This window comes from Heptranchias perlo, chromosome 18 (genome assembly GCF_035084215.1).
Source record: "Heptranchias perlo isolate sHepPer1 chromosome 18, sHepPer1.hap1, whole genome shotgun sequence".
NCBI lineage: Eukaryota > Metazoa > Chordata > Chondrichthyes > Hexanchiformes > Hexanchidae > Heptranchias > Heptranchias perlo.
The window spans coordinates 41,349,057-41,374,881 of record NC_090342.1 but is presented as its reverse complement, the minus strand read 5'-3'; the positions used below and the strand labels follow the sequence as shown (position 1 = coordinate 41,374,881).

The 25,825-nt window shown below is 47.0% G+C and overlaps 1 protein-coding gene across 3 annotated transcripts in view; it reads right to left on the bottom strand.

Moving 5' to 3' along the window:
* Window positions 1-7,743, bottom strand: part of sult4a1 (sulfotransferase family 4A, member 1) — a 43,567-nt gene extending 35,824 nt beyond the window's left edge. For all 3 annotated transcript variants that reach the window (XM_068000101.1, XM_068000100.1, XM_068000099.1), the window contains exon 1: window positions 7,461-7,743. In XM_068000101.1, the coding sequence (XP_067856202.1) occupies window positions 7,461-7,629 (169 nt within the window). In that variant the 5' untranslated portion in view covers window positions 7,630-7,743. The remainder of the gene's footprint in view (window positions 1-7,460) is intronic.
* Between the last annotated feature and the right edge of the window lie 18,082 nt (window positions 7,744-25,825).

Below are 25,825 nucleotides of genomic sequence, written 5' to 3'. Positions count from 1 at the left end.
TGCTGCCAAAATGTATAAAACCTACATACAATTATTACTGTATATTTCTGCATGTATCATGTAATGTAACCTGTAATGTACCATAACCCAAGGAAATGTGCAAACCTTGCTGAATTCAATTCAATCCCTTTTTTATATATACTAATGACTCATGTCATGATTTCTTCTTCAACATGATTCCTTTTTAAGAGAAAAATATAAGCTGCTGTAAACTAATCGTTACATCATGTGGATCTCAGCCGAGGTACCATGTTAGATACCATTCTCCACATTCCACAGCATCAGTGAATATCTTGTCCATAACATTCTTCAACACAAATACAGTACTGTTTACTTTAGACCTGACTAAAGAAATCAACAGTCCAGGCATATGGATGTCTACTTGTATCAAGGACATAAGTAAATTTATAAACTTGAAATGCATCTCATAACATGCGCAGTACAGTAATCATATCCTGATAAATGAATAACACTTTCCCCCCTACCCAAGAACTGTTACACTATATGAAAAGAAAATAATTAGAAGCAGGCATCATTGATTTCAGAAGAAAGATCGTGCATGACAAACTTGATAGAGTTCTCCGGGGGTGGGGGGGGGGGGGGTAGGGGGAACGACATATGGTGGATGGGGAAAATGCAGTGGCTGTGATGTACGTGGAATTTCAGAAAGCCTTTGGCAAGGTACCACACAGGATATGACTGGAGAAAAGTAAGGGGTATGGAATTAAGGGAAGGGTAGCAAATTGGATTAAAACTGGCTAGATAGGGAGAAAGAGAGAGTAGGAGACAAGGGCAGCTTTCAAGTACTTGTGATTCCCACGAACCTTCTCTATGATTAAGGTTTACACAGTTTTTACATTTAAAAAATCTCATTCATAGTTTTTTTTGAGTGAATTTTGCATTCATCAAGATGAGGGATATTAGCATTGGCAAATGGAATACTTTCCCGTTTCAGGCACCCAGTGCCTGCATTGAGCACTTCTAAGCTAAGAATAAAACAAACACCTGTACAGTAACATTTCCCTTGTCTTAACTTTACCACAACTGTGATAGAACACTGTGAATTTTTCCATTTTCCATCCCAATAATCCTGAATAAAATTGTCAATGGTGGGCATATGAAGGTTTGAGACTACCCAAACTCATTTCCCATTGAAACCTTACAGGAAACAGAGACGGCTGTCATCCCATCATTCTGGGCTAGATTCAAATACAGTTTTCAGAAGGAACAGGACAATGTGCTAACCCATTCATCATCCACCGCCCTTTGTGTTTTAAATTTCAACAGTAATTGATTTTTATTTTGACATTGGTGAGTGAATGTAATGAAAATAAGGAAGGAAAAGATGTGCAATCACTGGATTTTTTAAATCAGCTGAACTCAGCTAATTTCACATTTGGATTCATTGTGTACAGATGCCATCAGTAATATGCTTAATCCAGCAATACCCACGTTTCCTCATGCTTTATCAGTTCAAGAAACTGTGGCCATTAACAGGGTAATGCTTCTATTAAAATCACGAGGGAAGAATTTGATATGAGCACCTTCAGTGTTCATGTAACATTGTTAACGTTAATTTCTTGCTTACAGTGTTGAAAACATCATTTGGAATGGACTTATATTATTACTATGTGCACCGATGCGGACTCGCACCGTGTCAGCTCTGCTTCTCTTGGCTGTCATTAATGAAGAGGCAGTTATGATTTATTTGTGCTTTTAATATGCAAACCAATGATGTAACCAGGAGCATGAGGCAAATGGTTTGGTTTCACCAACAGTTGGGTTTGGTTTGGCTCAGAGAAACATTCATGAGGCACAGTTTGCAAAGAAATTCCTGTAAAATAAATTGCTCACTTTGTATGCAGCAACTAGCCTCATGGTGATTTACTACACTGCCATTTCTTTTAGAGGGGGCTGAGGCAATTTGCATGTGAATAATATGATAAGAAGTCGTGACAGAAGTCTCATTAAGGCAGGGAGAACACATGGATGCTTGACAATAAGGTAAAAAATAACAAAGAAAATAGCCAGGATTCACTATGGAAAAAATGAATTACAAGGGGAAGAAGTCATAATAAATAGCAACGATATAAAATGGCTAGAATCAGTAGAATCCAGCCTTTTGCCTGGATTGCTCATCCTAAACATGGCAATATAACAAGATACAAAAGGATATGATGCTGCTTCTTTACACATAAGTAAAATGATTCTCACTAATTCTCTTGCCAGTGACTGCAAATGAATGCAAAGGTAACTCGTTAATTCAACCAAAGCCTCAATATCCTGAAAGATTTGCATGGCTGTTATTTTAAAAGCCAAATTTACAGAGAAATGGTGCAGGTGTTATGAAAAAACATGATGATATCTCAAAGAGTTGAGATAAATAAAGATCACTTTAACAAGTCACTATCATACCTAAAAGTGATTGCTGTGCTGCCACCATCAATATAATTTTTTAAAGCCGTTTCAAAGAATTATCAATAACCTCAACATATTTTTTCTTTTGTTCCAGAATTTCTATTGGTTTTATTGAATGTCTTTGTTTAAATAAAACTGCTAAGAACATTAGTGGGGAAAACTAAACAGAGGTTACTGGAAGAGACAGACCGATAGGCAGTCAGGCAGAAAGGGAAACAGCAGAGCTGGGTGAATGGCTGTAGCTACTAAAGGTAATTCAGCTCCTCAGGCTCAGTAACTGAGGCAATTCTCTTCGAGTCAGGATCACTTGCTATCTTCAAAAAAATGGAATAACAATCAAAATATAAATTAAATTCAACCAAAATAAACAGGTGGAAAAAAGCATATTAACATGTAGAGTGCATTCGCACGCGATCTTCAATGTCACTACAAAGGTGTTCCTGCTTCCCAGCGACACGGAAAATGGTGTGTGAACAGGGTCAATGGCAGATCCAATTAATCTCCAAACCTGACTGTGGAACCCCAGTAACTACAAATTTCAACTGTAGTTTAAATGCAGACTTATACAATTTCAGATCCTAAAAGGGCAATGTTGAGCACGGAAAGAGAGAAAGAATATTATTAAGATCTAATCCAGTTCCCCAACTGATTGTCCCTCCTGGAAAAAAAATGGTTGAATATTTTTAGTGTCTGAAAAAATAACCAAATTGTTTGGTGTGCATGCATCACGACAAGCTAACAACTCAGGTTTCAGAGGTGCAATTAGGTGGGACAACATTAAATTTAGAACTGTACTGCTATAAATTCCTCCTTTTTCTGCCACACGTGGCCTTCAACTGGAAAAGAAGTCTGAGGCTGCTGTTATACTATCACTTTTATATTGATATGAACTGCAGCAGTAGATCTGAGATCCCTTCCGGTAGAGAGGGTTTCAGACCTGTTCTCCAACAAACCAGCTGCAGTATAACTCTGGTATGCCTGAGTTTGGGTGCAGTGCTGCAGTCGGCTTGCCTTACAACTTTGCAGAGTGGAAGGAATTCCCAACAGGATAAACACAAAGTAAATACAACAGTGTTTTCCACCTTTTTATTGACCTCTGCTCAGGAATATATTCCCAACACTTACAATGCACCTGTGGAAGCTCTGTGTAAACGAACTGCATGTGAATCTGTGCCTGCACCATGACATCTACTTCCATTATCTACACATGTGCAAGAAATCTAAACCAGCCTCCTGATTTACAAAATGGAATTGGTGGTGGGCTAGTATAATTTTGGTCTACATCCAAACAGGTACTGGTTTCAGACTAACGCTTGTAATATTGTTGCAGCCTTTGATATTATACTTTGGACTGGCTTAGCATTTGCCTGATGCAGGCCATCAGATATAACATCTGTCATAGTACCATTCCATTCCCCCCACGAATGTGTCATGACATACACGCCAAAACTACGGGAAAAGGGAGAGACGAGTACTCATGAATACTGCCTGCTAGCCCTCTCAATATCTCCCCCACTTGTCATGACCAGAAATCGAGTAGCCGGTTGCTCAGCATTAATTCCTGTTCGGCCCTGATTTTTAAGATTACACTTTTCAAAGTCCATCAACCAGCAATTGAGTGATGATTCCCTGCACAGTCCACCATCTCCTGAATATTACCAGGCAAGCTTTTTCTAATATACTCTCTGTGGAAAAAGTTTCACTGTGGAAATAGTTTATCCATCTACCCTATCAAATCCGTTAAGCATCTTAATCACTAGATCACCCCTTAATCTTCTATACCCAAGGGAAAACAAACCTGGTCGATGCAACCCATCCTCATAATTTAACCCTTTTAGCCCCAGCATCATTCTGGTCAACTTGTGCTGTACCCCCTGCAAGGCCAATATATCCTTCCTGAGTTGCGTTGCCCAGAACTGAACGCAGTACTCCAGACGTGGTCTAACCAGAGCTTTATACAACTGTAGCATAACTTCCACCCATTTGTATTCCAGCCCCTTTAAGATTAAGGCGAACATTCTATTAGTCTTTTTAATTATTTTTTTGTACCTGCCCGCTAGTTTTTAGTCATCCCTGTTCACGGACCCCTGCTTCTCCACAGTTCCTAACTTCACACCATTTAAAAAATACCCTGATTTATCTTAGGTCCAAAATGGGGTCACACTTCTCCACACTGAACTCCATCTGCCAAAGTTTTGCCATCTCACTTAATCTATTAATTTCCCTTTGCAACTTTCAGCTCCAATCTACATTACTTACTTGCCACCTAATTTAGTGTCATCAGCAAACTTAGATATACAGCTCTCTATTCCTTAATCTAAGTCATTGATAAATAAAGTGAAAAGCTGCAAACCCAGAACATACTGGAAATTGGATTACATGCCAATTATCCCTACCCTCTGGTTCCTACCTCCTAACCACGTGCCCTGTGGGGATGGAGGGGGGAGACATGCGCCTTGGTGTTACGAACATGAATCCTGCAAAAATAAGGAATGGGGGCGCCTAGGTGCACCCCGGGGGGTGGGGGGGCAAGGCGTACACGGGGGTGGGGGGGCAAGGCGTACACGGGGGTGGGGGGGCAAGGCGTACACGGGGGTGGGGGGGCAAGGCGTACACGGGGGTGGGGGGGCAAGGCGTACATGGGGGTGGGGGGGCAAGGCGTACACGGGGGTGGGGGGGCAAGGCGTACACGGGGGTGGGGGGGCAAGGCGTACACGGGGGTGGGGGGGCAAGGCGTACTCGGGGGTGGGGGGGCAAGGCGTACACGGGGGTGGGGGGGCAAGGCGTACCCGGGGGGGGGGGGCAAGGCGTACCGGGGGGGCAAGGCGTACCCGGGGGGGGGGGCAAGGCGTACCCGGGGGGGGGAGGGGCAAGGCGTACCCGGGGGGGGGAGGGGCAAGGCGTACCCGGGGGGGGGGGGAGGGGCAAGGCGTACCCGGGGGGGGGGAGGGGCAAGGCATACCCGGGGGGGGGGGGGGGGAGGGGCAAGGCGTACCCGGGGGGGGGGGGGGGGGGGAGGGGCAAGGCGTACCCGGGGGGGGGGGGGGAGGGGCAAGGCGTACCCGGGGGGGGGGGAAGGGGCAAGGCGTACCCGGGGGGGGGGGGGGGGGAGGGGCAAGGCGTACCCGGGGGGGGGGGGGGGGAGGGGCAAGGCGTACCCGGGGGGGGGGGGGGGGGAGGGGCAAGGCATACCCGGGGGGGGGGGGGGGAGGGGCAAGGCGTACCCAGGGGGGGGGGGAGGGGCAAGGCGTACCCGGGGGGGGGGGGGGGCAAGGTGTACCCGGGGGGGGGGGGGGAGGGCCAAGACGTACCCGGGGGGGGGGGAGGGGCAAGGCGTACCCGGGGGGGGAGGGGCAAGGCGTACCCGGGGGGGGAGGGGCAAGGCGTACCCGGGGGGGGAGGGGCAAGGCGTACCCGGGGGGGGAGGGGCAAGGCGTACCCGGGGGGGGAGGGGCAAGGCGTACCCGGGGGGGGAGGGGCAAGGCGTACCCGGGGGGGGGAGGGGCAAGGCGTACCCGGGGGGGGGGAGGGGCAAGGCGTACCCGGGGGGGGGGGGAGGGGCAAGGCGTACCCGGGGGGGGGGGAGGGGCAAGGCGTACCCGGGGGGGGGAGGGGCAAGGCGTACCCGGGGGGGGAGGGGCAAGGCGTACCCGGGGGGGGGGGGGAGGGGAACAGAGGAATGTGGATATCCCCCGGGGGAGTGAGGGGAGGGGATGTCCCCCGGGGGAGTGAGGGGAGGGGATGTCCCCCGGGGGAGTGAGGGGAGGGGATGTCCCCCGGGGGAGTGAGGGGAGGGGAGGGGATGTCCCCCGGGGGAGTGAGGGGAGGGGAGGGGATGTCCCCCGGGGGAGTGAGGGGAGGGGAGGGGATGTCCCCCGGGGGAGTGAGGGGAGGGGAGGGGATGTCCCCCGGGGGAGTGAGGGGAGGGGAGGGGATGTCCCCCGGGGGAGTGAGGGGAGGGGAGGGGATGTCCCCCGGGGGAGTGAGGGGAGGGGATGTCCCCCGGGGGAGTGAGGGGAGGGGATGTCCCCCGGGGGAGTGAGGGGAGGGGATGTCCCCCGGGGGAGTGAGGGGAGGGGATGTCCCCCGGGGGAGTGAGGGGAGGGGATGTCCCCCGGGGGAGTGAGGGGAGGGGATGTCCCCCGGGGGAGTGAGGGGAGGGGATGTCCCCCGGGGGAGTGAGGGGAGGGGATGTCCCCCGGGGGAGTGAGGGGAGGGGATGTCCCCCGGGGGAGTGAGGGGAGGGGATGTCCCCCGGGGGAGTGAGGGGAGGGGATGTCCCCCGGGGGAGTGAGGGGAGGGGATGTCCCCCGGGGGAGTGAGGGGAGGGGATGTCCCCCGGGGGAGTGAGGGGAGGGGATGTCCCCCGGGGGAGTGAGGGGAGGGGATGTCCCCCGGGGGAGTGAGGGGAGGGGATGTCCCCCGGGGGAGTGAGGGGAGGGGATGTCCCCCGGGGGAGTGAGGGGAGGGGATGTCCCCCGGGGGAGTGAGGGGAGGGGATGTCCCCCGGGGGAGTGAGGGGAGGGGATGTCCCCCGGGGGAGTGAGGGGAGGGGATGTCCCCCGGGGGAGTGAGGGGAGGGGATGTCCCCCGGGGGAGTGAGGGGAGGGGATGTCCCCCGGGGGAGTGAGGGGAGGGGATGTCCCCCGGGGGAGTGAGGGGAGGGGATGTCCCCAGGGGGAGTGAGGGGAGGGGATGTCCCCCGGGGGAGTGAGGGGAGGGGATGTCCCCCGGGGGAGTGAGGGGAGGGGATGTCCCCCGGGGGAGTGAGGGGAGGGGATGTTCCCCGGGGGAGTGAGGGGAGGGGATATCCCCCGGGGGAGTGAGGGGAGGGGATGTCCCCCGGGGGAGTGAGGGGAGGGGATGTCCGCTGGGGCGCTATCACTGGACCTGTTCCCATCTGCAGTTTGTTTGATGCGGACTCTGATTCCATCTGACGGCACTGGGAACCAAACACGGCCCCTCGGCCCCTCGCCCTCCCGCCCGCCCCAGACTGCGGCGCCACCGCTCCGGGTTTGACCGAACGGGAGGTGAGTTCTTACCCGATTTGGGGTAAGTGACGATCCAGATGTCGCTTTTCCTGACGGGGAAGTTGGCGATCTCCTCCATCTTCCCCCTGCAGAAGGGAGGCAGCCGGACTCCATTGTACTCGAAGTATTTGCTCTCGAACTCGCCCGGGGTGCTTGGCGTTTCCGCCTCGCTCTCCGCCATCGTCCCGGTCCCGGGCCGTGCGGCGAAGGAAGGCTCGGGGTGGGGTGGCGAGGGGGGGGTATCGGGCTCAGAGACGACACTGCACCGAGAGCCGGCTGGACCTGCTGATCTGCGATGCTCTCTGCGCCGGCTCTGCTGCTGCAGCCCGACTCCCTCCTCAGCATCAGCACCACGCAGGCTCCAGCAGCTTAAAGGCGCAGACAACCCCCTCCCTCCCCTCCTACTCCGCCGACAAATAAAACTTCTCCCTTCCAAGAATCTCACTGATTTTGCTGCCGAAAATATCCTTCATGTCAAAAAAAAAAAATTGGCACTTGGAAAAATATGGGCTAATAAATGAAAGCCAGCACAAATTTGTTTAAGGCAAATGGTGTTTAACTAACTTGATTGAGTTCTTTGTTGAAGTAACAGAGAGGGTTGATGAGGGTAGTGTGGTTGGTGTGTGTATGGAGTTTCAAAAGGCGTTTGACCTTCTAGAACTAGGGGTCATATTCTCAGGATAAAGAGTCGGCCATTTAGGACTGAGGTGAGGAAAAATTTCTTCACTCGGAGGATTGTGAATCTTTGGAATTCTCTAACCCAGTGGCCTGTGGGTGCTCAGTAGTTGAATATATTCAAGACTGAGACCAATGGATATTTGGTCAATAAGGGAATCAAAGGATATCGGGATAGGGCAGGAAAATGGAGTTGAGGTCGAAGATAATTAGAAAAGTTAAGGATCGTAATAGATTAAAAGAAGAGGCTTACAGTGTTGCCAAAAGAGTAGTAAGCTTGAGGATTGGGAGGGTTTTAGAAATCAGCAAAGGGTAACCAAGAAATTGATAGAGGGAGAAAACTGAATGAGAGTAAACTAGCAAGAAATATAAAAACAGAGCAAAATAAGCTTCTACAAGTATATAAAAAGGAAGAAATTAGCAAAAGTAAATGTGGGTCCCTTAAAGGCAGAGACAGGAGAAATTATAATGGGGAATAAGGAAATGACAGATGTTAAACAAATATTTTATATGTCTTCACAGTAGAAGACACAAAAAAATACCGGAAATAGTGGGGAACCAAGGGTCTATTGAGAGGGAGGAACTTAAAGTAATTACGATTAGTAAAGAAAAAGTTTTAGAAAAATTAATGGGACTAAAAGCCAACAAATCCCTTGGACCTGATGGCCTACATCCTAAGGCTTTAAAAGAGGTGGCTGCAGAGATAGTGACCATAAGACCATAAGAGATAGGAGCAGGAGTAGGCCATTCGGCCCCTCAAGCCTGCTCCGCCATTCAATGAGATCATGGCTGATCTGATTTTTACCTCAACTCCACTTTCCCGCCTTTTCCCCATATCCTTTGACCCCCTTGCTGATCAAAAATGTATCTAACTCAGCCTTGAATGTATTCAATGACTTAGCCTTCACAGCTTTTTGGGGTAAAGAATTCCAAAGAATCACGACCCTCTGGGAGAAGAAATTCCTCCTCATTTCTGTCTTAAATGGGCAAACTCTTATTCTGAGACTATGCCCCTTAGTTTTAGATTCCCCCAGGAGAGGTAACATCCTCTCAGCATCTACCCTATCAAGTCCCCTCAGAATCTAGTATGTTTCAATAAGGTCTCCTCTCATTCTTCTAAACTCCAATGAGTATAGACCCAACCTGTTCAATCTTTCCTCATAAGACAACCCTTCCATACCTGGAATCATCCTAGTGAACCTTCTCTGAACTGCCTCCGATGCATTCGTTCTGATCGTCCAGAATTCCCTAGTTTCTAGAATGGTCCCCAAGGATTGGAAGGCAGCAAATGTCACCCTGCTATTCAAGAAAGGAGGGAGAGAGAAAACAGGGAACTATAGGCCAGTTAGCCTGACATCAGGAGTAGGGAAAATGCTAGAATCTATTAATAAGGACATAGTGACAGGGCACTGAAAATCATAATATGATTAGGCAGAGTCAATACGGTCTAATGAAAAGGAAATCGTGTTTGACAAATCTATTAGTTTTTTGAGGGTGTAACTAGCAGGGTAGATGAGGGGGAACCAGTGGATGTAGGACATAAACAGACTGGGGAAATGGACAGACACATGGCAGCTGAAATTTAATGCAGAGAAGTGTGAAGTGATACGTTTTGGTAGGAAGAATGAGAAGAGGCAATACAAACTAAATGGCACAAATTTAAAGGGGGTGCAGGAACAGAGAGACCTGGGATGTATGTACATAAATCTTTGAAGGTGGCAGGACAAGTTGAGAAGACTGCTAAAAAGCATATGGGATCCTTGGCTTTATTAATAGAGGCATAGAGTACAAAACCAAGGAAGTTATGCTAAACTTTTATAAAACATGGGTAAGGCCTCAGCTGGAAAATTGTCTTCAATTCTGGGCACCACACTTTAGGAAGGATGTCAAGGCCTTAGAGAGGGTGCAGAAGAGATTTACTAGAGTGGTACCTGGGATGAGGGACTTCAGTTATGTGGAAAGACTGGAGAAGCTGGGATTGTTCTCCTTAAAGCAGGGAAGGTTAAGAGGAGATTTGATAGAGGTGTTCAAAATCATGAACAGTTTTGATAGAGTAAATAAGGAGAAACTGTTTCCAGTGGCAGAAAGGTCGGTAACCAGAGAACACAGGTTTAAGGTGATTGGCAAAAGAACCAGAGGCGACATGAGGACAAAAAAATTTATGCAGAGAGTTGTTATGATCTGGAATGCACTGCCTGAAAGGGTGGTGGAAGCAGATTCAACAATAACCTTCAAAAGCGAATTGGATAAATATTTGAAGGGAAAAAATTTGAAGGGATATGTGGAAAGGGCAGGGGAGTGGGACTGATTGGAATGCTCTTTTAAAGAGTCGGCACAGGCACAATGGACCAAATGGCCTCCTTCTGTACTGTAGCATTCCATGATTCTATGATGCTTTAAAAAAAATAGCTCTATGATTCACTAACTTCTCTTTGAATGTACAGCGATCATTATAAGTTGGTATTTGAAATACAAGATCAAGGGGAAAAAAAATCAAAACTTAAAAATGCATAAAATACCCATTACACTGTTCCTTCCACAGACAATGTGAATCTGCTGGATCATGGATTCCAGCCAACCCGGAAGTAAAAGTTTCTCCCTGGCTTCTAAAAAGGTAGTCTGTCCAGCTTTAGAATAAGTACTTTCCATTTACAATCATGGGGTAAATTTTAATGGGGAGTCAGGAAGAGGGCGTGCAGGGAATTCCTGATGGCAAACCCGGAAGTACGGGTTTCCCGAACGTTCTTACGATTTTGCATAAGGACGTCGTTCACTTTTTTTTTGTTTCCCACCCGACAGGCCAGCCAGATTGACAGGCTGGCCGACAGTCGGATGGGAGAGCAGCCGGGGAGCAGATACCAGCAGATAAGTCTTAGATGGCGGGGGGGGTGGGTGGTCAGTCACGGGGCGGTTGGGGTCGGGGGATTTGGTCATTGAGGGGCGTCATCAGGGGCTCAGTCATGGGGGTCAGACTTCAGGGGGGATCGGAGATTGGGGGGGGGTCGGAGATCCTGGAGGCGGGGGTCGGAGATCTTGGAGGCGGGGGTCGGAGATCCTGGAGGCGGGGGTCGGAGATCCTGGAGGCGGGGGTCGGAGATCCTGGAGGCGGGGGTCGGAGATCCTGGAGGCGGGGGTCGGAGATCCTGGAGGCGGGGGTCGGAGATCCTGGAGGCGGGGGTCGGAGATCCTGGAGGCGGGGGGTCGGAGATCGTGGAGGCGGGGGGTCGGAGATCGTGGAGGGGGCGTCGGAGATCGTGGAGGGGGCGTCGGAGATCGTGGAGGGGATGTGTTGGTCGATCGGCTGTGTGGGATCATGGCAGGTAGGCTTGTTGGACCTGGAGGAAACACTCCTGCTCCTCTGGGCCCACAAGCAGTGCAATAAATGCACTTACCTGCTGAGCTGGGCCTTCTCGCCTCCTCTTACATGGCTTGAAGCAGAAGGCCCGGGAATCCCAGCCCCAAGTGTTAAAAATAAAAAACCTGTCAAAATGGAGGCCCACAGCCTCCTTTAAAGCTTTCACTGACTGACCGGCCTCCTGAGAGCGGGTTGGTCACCCGCCCCTCAACCCACCTCCGTTAAAACCGTAAGTGGGCGGGTTGGAGGCGGGTTTTAATTTTTTACGATTTTTACCTTCCCATCTGCCCCCAACCTACCTGTTCACGAGGTTAAAATTTACTTCCATAGGTCTTCGAGGTGCATCTTAATACTGGTTTAACTTTGTTATAAACTGCTTCACATTGACTGGAAACTTGCAGTGAATGATTATCAATCACTCTCCAAATAACTCCTCCTTTCCAAATTCTATATTACTTTGTTTTTACAGGCTCACATTCATTTATATAAGAGTATCAGCTTGGTTCAGTCTGTGCAATTTTTCTCCCAGTCTTGCAGGTCGTGGGTTCATGCCCCAATCCAGCACTTGCACACATTAACTAGGCTGAGTGAGTACTGCATTATCAGATGTGCCATCCTTTGGATGAAACATTAAACCAAGACTTGCCTGCCTATTCTGGTGGTTCAGGTGGATGTTTAAGATCCCATAGCACTATTAGAAAAAGGGCACGGAGTTCACCCTGTACCCTAGCCAACACTCCTATATTACAACAGTGACTACACTTCAAATGTACTTCATTGGCTGTAAAAAGCTTTGGGACATCCCGAGGTTGTGAAAGGTGCTATAAAATGTAAATTCTTCTTATTTCCTCACACACCACCACCTAAAAGGTTAACTGGTCATTAATCACATTGCTGTTTGTCAGATCTTGCTATGCTTTAACGGCTACCATTTTTGCTTCATAACAGCAGTCACTGCAGTTCAAAGTAATTAATGTTGTGTGAAGCATTTTGACAGATTTCTATACAAATGCAAGTTTATTTCCTGGTATTTGGAAACATTTTTATCTGTCGAGCACTTCGACACAAAAATGCAATTCATGTCAAATACATCAGCATGCCACGAAAATATTACATGTAATGTCAATGTGATAAAAGATGTGCAGCTGTTTGTTCAGTCTCACTTTACCAGTGAAAACCTGAACATTTTATGTGGAAGCAGATAAGAATGGTGTTGGGGTTTTATGCCTGACAATCTGACTGAGATTCTGTCACAGTTGTTGGGGATCTGGCATTCTCCACCACTGAAACGACAACAATTTTACTGATGTAATATATGGATCAGACTTCCTGTACACCATAGCTTTCTTTTATGTTTTCCTGTGTGTACACTAGGAAAAAGTGTGGAATCAAAGAAATGTGTACATTCTCAGTCATGTTTTATACTTACATCTAATATCTTTAATTCTTACCATTTCTCTCACTCCTGGTTTCGTATTTGTGTCTTTTCTCACTGTATTATTGTTTCATTTCTGTATCTCTGGGTACGGTAGCAAAGTGGTTATATTACTGGACTAGTAATCCAGAGTCATGCGTTCAAATCCTGCCATGGTAGCTGGGGAATTTAAATTCAATTAATTAAATAAAATCTGGAATTTAAAAAAACTAGTATCAGTAAATGTGACAACCCTTTTCCAAAAAGGAGACAGGAATAAGCCAGGAAATTACAGCCCAATTAGTCTGACTTTAGTTGTTCTTAAACTACTAGAGCCTGTAATAAGGGATGAAATTACCAATCACTTGGAGAAACAACAGAGAGGACAGATAAAGAAAATGCAATGGGTGTGTGTTGATATGGATTTTCCAAAAATATTTGATAAGGTGCCACAGATTAATCTTCTTCTGTCTATCCTGTATCAACCTTTCGTCATTTTAAAAACCTCTATCACATCGCCCTATAATCTGCGGTATTCTAACTAAAAAAGCATACCTGGCAGACACTTCGCCCAGAAGGCCATTAAAATAGCTTTGGGGTCTTATGTACATCTTAAGATCTTAATTGACATGAATTTACGAAGCTCTTGCCTCAACCGCCCAAGAAAACATGGCGTTAAAATAGCCATGTGATGGTAAAAGAGTGTTAACTGTAGCGCTTGGATTTTCACTTCTGTTCCGATCGGTTGCCGCCGGCCAGATGTGTTATGCTGCAGCGCTGCTCTTGACTGGAGGATATTGCTCAGCTCCAAAAAGGATTAACTGAAGCAGGACCTGAAAAGCTGCTTCATTGAATGGAGCAGGTCTGCTTAGTTGTGTTACTGCGGCCATTTCTTCCCCTTAATAGCAGGACAGCTTTAAGGGTGAGCAATAGCCACTTAGGATCTGTTGGCGCCAAATAACCTGTCCCTTGACAGCCATAAATTCTGCGTGCATCGTGTGCTGTGCATCAGGGGCACCACGATATTATATAAATGAGCTAACCTCATATTCTAAAGCAAGGTCAGCTCAAAGCATTACAGGCACACGCAGCAACCAAGACGTGGCGGCCCTGCTGCAAAAGTGCTAGGACTCCATGTTAGTGAAGAGCTGGCAGGGTTGTCAGCATTTCACTAACTTAGAAAAAATTAACTGTCACCCTTGGTGAAACTTTGTGTTTGCATTTGCGTCTGTGAGCGTAGACTGAGATTACGAGTAGAACACTGAGCAATGCATTATAGTTCAGTGCTGCTAAGGGGTTAAACTGGACAAGGGCACTGAACTTGTTATTGCCTCACTAGGTGGTTACAGTACCATTTTTTCATTTTTGGGGGGGAGATTTCCAAAGTTGCTTTTTCTCACTGGGAGCTGGCTCCTGTGAAATTATGAGAAGACACTTTACCTGGCCTGATTTTGCAGACTTCCTACCACATGCTCCCAGAAAATGCAGGCAAATTTATTTTTGATCCTGTGCTTGCACTTTGCCACTTGTCTCAGTGGCCTTGTTTTCACTCCCTCTCACTTGATCACCACACTCAGTGGCATTGTTTAGGTGTGCATAGTGAGGTGGCTAATCCCAATTAAATATAAAGCTATTTTTATTATTGATGTTGGGCTGAAGTTTAGGGCTTGGGCTGTGGGTTAGGGCAGAAGTTTAGGGTTTTGGCTGAAGGATGGATTTGGTCTGGAGGCAAAGAGTTTGGATTGAAGGTTAGGTTGAGGGTTAGGATTGAACCTAAGGCTTAGGGCTTGGGTAGAGGCTTAGGGTCTGAATTGTTGGTTATTGCTTGGTCTGAGGGTTAAGGTTAGGAGTAGTTTTATGATTAGAGTTGGGCTTAGGGGATCTATTAAAGAGGCCCTGAATGTTTCATAACACTGGCCTTGAATGCCACCTCTGCCAGCCTTGCTGTTGCTGCTGCTGCTGCTTACCTGTCCACTGCTCTGGTGATGCTGCCATTTTCCCCACTTTGCTGCTGGTCATGCCACTGTAGCTGGTCGCAAAAGGAATGAGTCATTAATGAGAAGAAAATATTGCTAATATATCAAGTGTCAACCGTGGCTCAGTTGTAGCCCTCATGCCTCTATGTCAGAAAGTTATGGGTTCAAGTCCCACTCCAGAGATTTGAATACAAAATCTAGTCTGACACTCCAGTGCTGCACTATTGGAAGTGCTATCTCTCAGATGAGAAGGCCCCACATGCCCTCTCAGATAGATGTAAAACATCCCACAAACACTATTCAAAGCAGAGTAGGAGAGTTCTCCTGGTATCCTTGCCAATGTTTATCAGTCAACCACCACCTAAAACATATGATCTGGTCATTTATTTCATTGCTGTTTGTGGGAGCTTGCTGTGTGTATATTGACTGATGCGTTTCGTACATTACAAATGACTATACTTTGTCGGCTGTAAAGTGCTTTGGGGCATCCTGAGGTCATGTAAAGGCACTATATAAATGCAAGTTTTTTCTTTCACATAAAATAAATTTGTGCAAACTAGAGATCTTCTGTGGCTTTGCTGACAATAAGTCAGAAGTTATGTTGTTTTAGAAGGATGGAAGCATTGTACTATGTAACAGAGGATGGATTATTATGCTGGGATATTTTTGCCACTGTTGGGAATAAGGTAAATGTTTCTTAAAAATAAATGAATGTATTGATTCAATTCTACATAGAAATTTTTAGAAATTGAAATTAAATTAATGTAATTAATTGGAAAAATTGATTAAAGTGTGTAACAATTTTTACATAATCACAGAGCTTTTAGAATAAAGGAAATATCTTAAAAAATAAATTTTATAAAACAGATTAATTAAAAATATTTAGATACCACTTATATGCAGTATTTTATATGTTTTTTTTTACATAAATTATATATAGTATACATTTACATATACTGGCAGTTCTTCTGTTGTGTTCTGCACGGTGAGTTGGAAATACATTGTTTTATAAAAATAGGACAAGGTCTACCAATTCAAGATGACTGAATAAGTGAAATTGCATTTTTTTAATATGGTATTCCACAGTATTCTAGGATTTTTCCTGATATTTTTAGGGATGAAATTCTGTGATTCTGTACACTGCCTGATCTTATTATACTCGGTCTGGAGGAGAAGTGAGCATGGCATATTTTATGCTGATTACAATCCTGATGGCGGTGTGTGCCTGGTTATAGGAATGCTCGGCCAGAGTCCACAGTTTAATGACAGGTGTCAGGAGTCATGGCTGTAAAAAGTATCTTGATTTCCTAGCAGCCAACCTTGCAATCGTTTTATGCAGGCAACATGATTGCTTAAGGACGAAGGAACCACGGCTGCTTCCACTGTAGTGGGCATTAATGTGCATAATTATGTGCCCACATAAGCTGCACACAAAGAGTTATACTCTGTGCACAGGTGTTCATAGAGACACATATGTTCAACCTATGATCAGTTGTACTCAAGGGAATCCAGTTATGTGTGGTCATGCTGCTGTTGCTGATTGTGCATGAGAATGAAGATCATTTTGAAATCATACTTGTGGGCAGCAGAGTGCCAGATGTGAATGATGTTCCCTGTCGGCACCTGGAAGAATCCTGATATGCAGAAACTGAGGGCTGTGCTCATCCTTCACTCCACTGCTGGAGCGAGGTAACAGGACTGCTCCAAGCCTGAGGCACAGATCTGTTACAACATCCCTTCTGAAGTGGAGCCTCCTCAGGTACTGTTCCTCAAGCATATTGAGGCAGGATCAACTCATTTGATATATGTGGATCAGTGGGTATTTGATAGTGTAGGAAATATGCTTGCAATACAACCCAACCTGTCAGGTATCCCTTCTCTTCTTCCTTCAGGAGATATAAATACAGTGGGAATCCCACGGGGAACCTCATGCTTACACAAAAGATCGAGTAAATAGTTACCAACTGCACTGTAGCCTGTAGCAAAGTTTCTGAAGGGTAAACAAATAAAAAACAACTTGCACAAAAACACTTTACAAGTTACTCCCTTTATACTTTGCAAAATGTTGGCACACATTTTCAACGGCATCACTTGCACTAGGCAAACGTCTGCTGTAAAACCTGTAAGTGTGTGTGCTGCCCTTAGCAGCTCATTATGTGACTTATTATAATATTACAATCAACATGTCATCAGCTTTCAGTGAGACTGCTGACTTAACACCCTACTAGAAATAGCCAAGCCAGTGTGTAATGGGTGGGGAATCTCTGTTGCCAGTCTCCACCCTTTCTTCTGGTCCCAAAACTGACTTTACACCACCACTGCTGGCATACAACATGAGATTTTTCCTTACAGGAAGGGAAGGAGGGGAAATGACTGACACATTGTGATATTTGAGGAAGCCTAAAAGGTGATAACCTTATTGCCTTCCAAATTTGACACCAGGAAATCCATTAACGGGTTATAGAGAGAATTTTGTTTATTAAAATTGCTTTTTAAACCCTTAGGTTGCTGCAAACTTTGTTTTAAAGTACATTTGTACAGATCTTTACAAGCTTGAAGATTAAAGTTACAGCAACCTTTTTTCAAATGTATCTTATTCTACTTTGAAGTAATGATAATTTAAAAGTACTTCACTGCCTGTTATATTTCCTGTGAATACTTATTAAAAGGGCATTCTTCTAAAAGAAAAAAAGAAAGACTTGCATTTATATAGCACCTTTCACAACCTCAGGATGTCTCAAAGCTCTTTACAGCTAATGAAGTACTTTTGAAGTGTAGTCACTGTTGTAAAGTAGGAAATGCGGCAGCAAATTTACACACAGCAAGGTCCCACAAACCGCAATAAGGTAATGATCAGATAATCTGTTTTTAGGTGTTGGTTGAGGGATAAATATTGGCCAGGACACTGGGGAGAATTCCCCTGCTCTTCTTTGAAATAGTGCCATGGGATTTTTTACATCCACCTAAGAGGGTAGACGGGGCCTCGGTTTAACATCTCGTCCTCTGATAGTGCAGCCTTCCCTCAGTACTGCACTGAGGTGTCAGCCTAGATTATGTGCTCAGGTCATTGGAGTGGGACTTGAATCCACAACCTTCTAACTCAGAGGCGAGAGTGCTACCAACTGGAGCCACGGCTGACATGATGAGAAAGTATTTGACAGCTTAGTGAGTAAATGCATACAGGCTAGAAGGTTCCAGGTTTAATTTCTGGTCTGTGCTGAGTTAGCTGATCTCAGCCAAGGCAGGAGTTCAGACCCTGCAATTGGCCTCAAGCTTCTTAGCTAAGGAGGAAAAAATTAGCCAGAATGCTCACTTCTGGTCGCTACCCAGTGACTCCCGGACTGGTCTTGATTGATACCCATTATAATTAAAAAGCCTGCTGACACTCACAGTCTAAGCTCGCACATGAAGAATTGCCAGTTGGGTGAGGAACCAGAGGGTTGTTGATGACTGCACCTTCAGGAGAGGAGGAGAGACATTGCAAAAAACCTTTTTAAAAAAGTGTGTGATAAAACTTGTTCCTTTTTTGACAATTTTCTTCGCCCCATACTCTCCTGAAGGCACTGAATCTCACCTGAATAGGGTTCCATGGGTGCCAACAGCCATCCAGTATTTTGCCAAGTGGGCATTCTTAATGTGCAAAGTTAAAAAATGAGTGTTCATAGGCTATTAGACCATAGAGGGCATCAATCAAGCCCAATTCCATTCTTACCCAATGTCCACACATGCTTACTTTCCAACAGTGGTTACTAAATAACAATCAGGAGGGGGAGCTCTAGCTAAATTTCCCCTTCCTAACCAAAGGAAACAAAGGGTTGATTATTTGATTAATCTTATTAATGCTACCTGAAGTATTGCATTGTGTTAACCTGGTAGGAGTATCAGGTTCCCTACACTAATGTCCTTTAGGGAAGAGTGCCAGCCCCCACTAATCGGTCTGGCCTACACGTGATTCCAGTCCCACACTATGTGGTTGGCTCTTAATTCCCTCAGGACAACTAGAGATAGGCAATAAATGCTGCCTTGGCAGTGTCACCCTACATCCCAAGCACAAATCTTTAAAAGGTTAGGGGCCAGTGGTACTCTTTTGCAATATATTGACTGTCTTGAAGTTTCTAGATTTGTGGCACTGTCTCATCAAAGCACACTCTATGCTCAGTGATCCCTAGCCAAGCATTTCTGCCTCCCAGAGTCGTAACACAATTTAAGACTTTCTCATGTGTTTACAGACACTCCTCAAATAACAAGACACATCAGCCCCTGGACTTTGTTCAAATAACAAACTCATCAATATTTGTGAAAATCAAGAAGATAGATAATGCAGTTAAATAAAAATGTAATTAAAAATCCAATTACATGCCTGGACAGTTTTGTACGATATTTGTACTTTACAATTTCTTCAAAAAGCTGTAAAGCTCTTATATGCAAATTAAGAGGATTTGAATGAAAGACCTAGAATCTGCTCTTGTATGTTAGGGAGACAAGAACATGGGCCAGAAGTTGCTCGTAAAATAACGGTGAGCCTAACAGAGCTCACCATTATTAATGGGCAAATAGAAGAGCAAGTTCCAGCGACCGTACATGCGCAGTCAAACGTGGAAATCCGGAACTTCTTCCTCCTGATTTCCTGCTGGTCCGACTGCTTCATATTAAAGAGATGTCACAGGCAGGAATCAGTGGACCAGCGCCAACTTGCACTTCTGCCCAGCTGGAAACTAACTAACCTCGTTAGAATAAAAGTACGCTGAGTTATATCAGGTCTAAACTACCTTTTAACGGCGTGGTAATTATTATTGACTACCAAACAACCTCTCTGGCACTGAAAATTAACTTTTAAAAATGTGGAGTCTCATTACTCCTGATTGCAATGTCTGTTCACTGCTCAGTGCAATTTCCAGCCCCATGTAATACAGTCTGACATAACACAAAGCTGCATAAAGAAAACAATACAATGAGGGAAAATGGAATTGATCAATACTGGCTGGCCTGCTTATTTATGAAAGGCAAACATGGCTTTAGTTTTTAGTACAAATTTTTTAATGTTATAAGTTGAATAATTTTTTTATCATTATATTATAATCAGTGGACGCAAAAATCTGCATTGTGGTTTATGCCGCCACTATGGCTGGGCGAGACTTATATCTGCTGGTAATTTGCGCCACTGACACAACAAGAATTAGTGGGTCAGCTCATTTAAGTATGTACTGATGGGCAAGAAACACAACTCCTGAACAAGACCAAATTAAATCATTGGTGGTGGTGGGGTTGGGGGGAGAAATTTGTGGCTGGCAGCAACTTAAGGTGATATGCAGGTTCTTGGAGGTGCAGCAGATTAAGTGGTGTGTGTACTTACCCTCCCACCTTGTCAGAATGTTCAACTGTAGTGATGTCTAACCAAAGGAATCCTTTTCTTTCTAAAGACTTCCTAATGGTTTCTCCTTAAACACGCTGGCTCACAAGGAAGGCATCAGTAAAGTGTCAGCAGGAGGAGGCAAGCCCAGAATTTCTCAGAGGTAGATCTGCAGATCCTCCTCGATAAGATCAGATGCCAAAAAGCTATCTATCTCAGATTTAAATTTAGCAATTGAGCTAGTATCAATTGCCGTTTGCGGAAGAGAGTTCCAAACTTCTACAACCCTGTGTGTAGAAATGTTTTCTAATCTCGCTCCTGAAAGGTCTGGCTCTAATTTTTAGACTGTGTCCCCAACTCCTAAAATCCCCAACCTTATTTGGCCCACGCACCAGCTCAGAGATTAAGGATGAGAATATTGCATCAGAGGACTCACTGAGCCGAGGGAGCTAGAGGAGCAGGGAGTGGATGAGGAATAGGCTCTTCCCCCATGGAGGCTGCAGAGAAACCTTCACTTGGTTGAGGAAGCCACGGAATCAGGGCTCGTCGACTCAGCAATGGAAAGAAGGACATTCAATGAACATCATACCCATGTGCAGGCACTGAGATCCTTCTCACAGGATTAGGATATGATAGGGGTCTTTATTTGGTCCACTGGCCTCATACGTAGCAACTTAAGGGAAGCTTTCTCCTCATTGCAGAGATGAATAGAGCATGTGGCAGCTTCACAATAGCATCCCAGGATGTCAGTGCTTCCTCCACATTGGGATAACAGACTGCACCCTGGGGGCAGGCTGGGTTACAGGAGACGCTGGCCACGATTCTCCTCTTCGGGCTGGAGCTCTGGTGGAGTTGGACTTCCATTTGCCTCTCTGACTCTGCCCCAACTCTACCCTATTTCTGAATTGGTGGTCATTCTCAATGCACAACGGGTTCCTAGTTGCATTCCTGCTGCCAAGAGGGAACCCACCCGTGCAAAGAGGAGAATAGCAATGGTATTGCAGCAGGGTGCCACTGCAGTACCAGAAGTGGCAGTGAGTGACCTTATAGGGGCATAAGTCTCCCAAAGAATGTATCAAGGCACTGAGTGAAGGCCTTGATCAAGATTGACCAAGGGAGAGGGGCCTGCTTCCAGGCCCTCTCCCTCCACTGGGGGATCTCGGGGCCTTTACCACCACTTCCTGGGCCTACTGCCACGGTCCACATGGCATTCCTAGGAAACGGCAGTAGGAGGGGCGGACAGGTGGGAAATCCATCAGGGTCGTAGGCCCCACTATTTGCATGCAATAGCTGGGGAAGGAGTGGCCAACAGCTGTCCCGGGGGAGGAGGGAATCCAGATTGGGCAATGAGGCCTATCAAAGCATCGAAACCTCGCTTTCAGGACCCCTATCATCCACTCAATGGCCACACTGGCAGATGCATGGGCCTTGATGCAGTGATGTTCTGCTAGCGAGTTTGGCAGTCAAAGTGTGGTCATAAACCATGGAAAGGGTGTGCCTTTTCTCCCAGAAGTTATCCTGACACTCAACTGTCTTCCCTGAATTCCTCATAATGAATGCGTTGTGACAACTCGATGCAAATTTGGCATCAACATGCAGGATTCATTTAGCTGATCATAGACAATTTGAACATCGAGGGAGTGGAATCCCACATAAGGGAACCTACATTGTACCTCATTTACATGCATCAAACTTACACCAATAGAAATTACATCTAATATAGGTGCACATCCGGGGAACCCTGATACTCTAAGGAACCAACTCATTAGCATTTGTGAACGGGTGGGCGCAACAACTGGGACCTCCCATTCAGATCGGAAACTTCATGAGGGTCATAAAATGGGTGGAATAATGGGAGAAACAGGTTCTGCCAACAAATAAAGCCTCCCTTGTGTTGTGCTGCCATTGAGCTCTAAATTTGCTGCTAAAAACACAGATTTTTGGTGCCAGCATTGTGTGTGTGTTATACTCAGGAATTAAGATCAGGGGCTCGATTTTAGGGTCGGGTTACCTGCGGGTTTCCAGCGGGGGGGCCCCGAAAATCCCGATCTCCGATCACGTGACCGGATTCGGACGAAATCCCGGCCACTTCCGGGTACCGCGCTGACGTGCGGGGCTGCGCGCGCAAGCCCCGCTGGTGGGAATCCCGCAGGCAATTAAAGCCAGCGGGGTTCCACTTGAGAGCACTTAACTTGCTCGTTGTGGTCAGTTAATGAGCTGAAGCAGCTGTCAAAAGAGGAAGTGTGGGATTTTACGTTCAAAGCAGTCAGTTTCCCACACTGGGGGAAACAGGACCCTTCAAACCAGGCGTGTTGCAGCCAGCAGCCTGTGGCAGGTGCCAAGGTGCGCTCCACGGGGGAGCGCCCTCACCCACGCAGGAGGCCACCGCGTCACATAGGGCAACCCCTGCCCCCCACCACCTCCCGGCCAAGCCAGAGGACAGACCGACACGAAACCGCAGCCCCAGTCCGAGGACCCACACACCTACCCTGCACAACCCCTCAGACCAACACCTGCCAGTTGGGTGGTGTGTGGACACCCTCGGAGGACGAAGAGCATGACCACCACCAGCAGCCTCGCAGTCCACGCCGTCCGCCGCAGAGACGTGGATCCCCCCAACACGGTGTGGTTGCACGCCCACCTGCACAGCAGGAGGGAGGGCTACCGCAGAGAGAGACGCGTCGCAGAGGGCACTACCCTCGCCACAGGGTCCACAGACCGAGGCGCAGCTCCCCGGACCTCTCCCAGCAGCAGTGCACAGGGAGGCGCAGATTCGCTCGGCATGTAGTCGTGGAGATCTGCAGCCTCTTTCATGCCGAGCTGCTCCTGGCTGGCCCCAGCACCAACTGCTTACCTGTCGCTGGCAAAGTCACCACTGTCCTCCACACCTTCTCCTCCGCATCCTTCCAGGGTGCAGCCGGCAACACCGCCGATGTCTCTCAGTTGTCTGCGCGGACGAGCCCTGCAAATACACCTGCACCTACTCTGCAGTAACACGATGGGTGGCATCAGTGGTGGGTCCTCATAGTGATACCCAGGAGCGGGCATTATTGGACACAATGGACAGGATTCGCGGAGACATGGCAGTGGTGGTGTCAATATAATGTGTGCTGTTTGTGGCTCTGAAATTCAATATGGGTAACACCCATGACAAACCCTCAGACACCCTTGTGCACCCCCTTCATGCTGACGAGACGTTTGCCTTACCCTGCCTACTGCACATATGTGATGCATGCCCTGTGGCTGCAGCACAGGTGGTGGCAGGTTGAGTGAGGCTGGCCGTGAGGGAGATGCACGAGAGGGTGAGTATGGGATGGAGCCATGAGATTGTATGAGGATTGGGTCGCGTGTTAGTGGCAGGATGAGTACTGGCGAGGTGAGTAGGTGGAGGTAAGATGAGGATGGGGTGTGAGTGGGCATGAAGGGTGATGTGACAGAATAGTGTTGGCGGTGCTGAAGGAGATTTGGGGTGGGGGCAGTGTTGTGGCAGACGGAGTGTAGGGGAAAGACTTCGTGTTCTCACTGTGGCTGACCTACTGCGGTCATTGCAGCGCCTCCTGCACTGTATGCAGGTGGGCGATATGTTGGTGGCGCAGGTGACCCCCTCTGCCACCTCGAGCCAGGCCTTCTTGGTGGCAGAGGCAGGCCGCTTCCTCCCGCCCGCCGGGGGGAAGATCTGTGTCCTCCCCCTCCTCCTCACCCCATCTGATGATACCTGGGGTGAGGCATCATTAAACTGGGAGCAGCCTTCCTCCTGGGCTGCTCCATGCTGCAATTTGTCCCATTGGTTGCAGCATCTGTCAGTGGAGGACTGCCCCTTTAACTCGAGAGCCTCCAGCTGACAGATCGTACTGCGCATGCGCAGCCCGCCCGACGCGCAGGCCAGCGCCGTGGACCCCGGAGGAGCAGGTAATTGGATTGCCTGCTACGATCGCGTGGGCAACCCACTAATTTCGCCGTTCGCGTTTTCGACGCTCCCGGAGGACCACCCGCTGGGAACCCGCAGGCCTGCTAAATTCGAGCCCCAGGCCTCTGGACTAGAAGAATATTTCCCCAATATAACATAAGGGTGATTCTGTGCTCCCAGCGAGGAAGTCAAACTGACAAGTGCGATAGGGCTAAAATATTGCAGCCTTGATTCATTCCTATATGTCCAGATTAAAAGTACCATATTGACATTAATGGAAGGAAATTAGGTCTTTTTAAGTATTTATGCATCAGAATTGTATATAAATGCACTGACTGTAATTCACTTGTGATTGGAGAAACAGAGTAGGTTTGCAACTTTTCGGCCGGGCATAAAACTGGCATTGTTGATTGGCCGCCTGTTATAGAAATGAAAATCAGATGGTTTCTATAACGGACAGCCAATCCTCAATGCCAGTTTTAACCCTGGGCGGCAACTCTACTCCAGGGAGTCATTACACATCTTCTGCGCTAGGTGTGCATTAATTGTCACAGCATGAGCCAGTAATTTGAGGAAAGGAGGGGATTTGAGGGGGGAAAATTAAATCAAACAAATTTCGCTCATAGAATCACAGATTGATTCAGCACAAAAGGAGGCCATTCGGCCCATTGTGCCTGTGCCGGCTCTTTGAAAAAGCTATCCAATTAGTCCCACGCCCCTGCTCTTTCCCCATAGACCTGCAAGTTTTACCCCTTCAAGTATTTATCCAATTCCCTTTTGAAAGTTATTATTGAATCTGCTTCCATCACCCTTTCAGGCAATGCATTCCAGATCATAACAATTTGCTGCATAATAAAAAATTTCCTCATCTCACCTCTGGTTCTTTTGCTAATTACCTTAAATCTGTGTCCTCTGGTTACCGACCCTTCTGCCACCGGAAACATTTCTCTTTATTTACTCTATCAAAACCTTTCATGATTTTGAACACCTTTATCGAATCTTCCCTTAACCTTCTCTGTTCAAAGGAGAACAACCCCAGTTTCTCTAGTCTCTCGATGTAACTGAAATCTTTCATCCCTGGTACCGTTCTAGTAAATCTCCATTGCACCCTCTCTAAGGCCTTGACATCCTTCCTAAAGTGGGGTGTCCAGAATTGGCCACAATGCTCCAGCTGGGGCCTAACCAGTGTTTTATAAAGGTTAAGCATAACTTCCTTGCTTTTGTATTCTATGCCTCTATTTTTAAAGCCAAAGATCTGTGGTATTTGTGTAAAATTACTTCTACTTCTTTAGGTGATTGAAGGTCTCCTGCGGCATTGGTCATGATGAGTTGGGCGTTACACTGTTGTGGGGATGGGAGGGTGCTGGGGTAGGGAAGTGATGTATATGACCACTGAATGGATTTGGAAAGAAGATTGAGAATTATGCTGAGTCTTTTTATTGATCACTGGAAAATAAATAAATTAACAGTATTTCCCTTACCAACTATAGATAGATAAATAAAGAAATGAATTGTTCCACTTACACCAATTGCATGAATACATAAACCCAGTCACATCAATAAACAATCTCTTGAATACAGTTACTTACATATAGTTTTTCCTGTCAAGTTATCTCAGACAACATTCAAACGTTCTTGTTTACCTTGCTTTAATTTTTATGCACAAAAAACAAGTTCACTGTTAGCTCTATAGTTCTAAT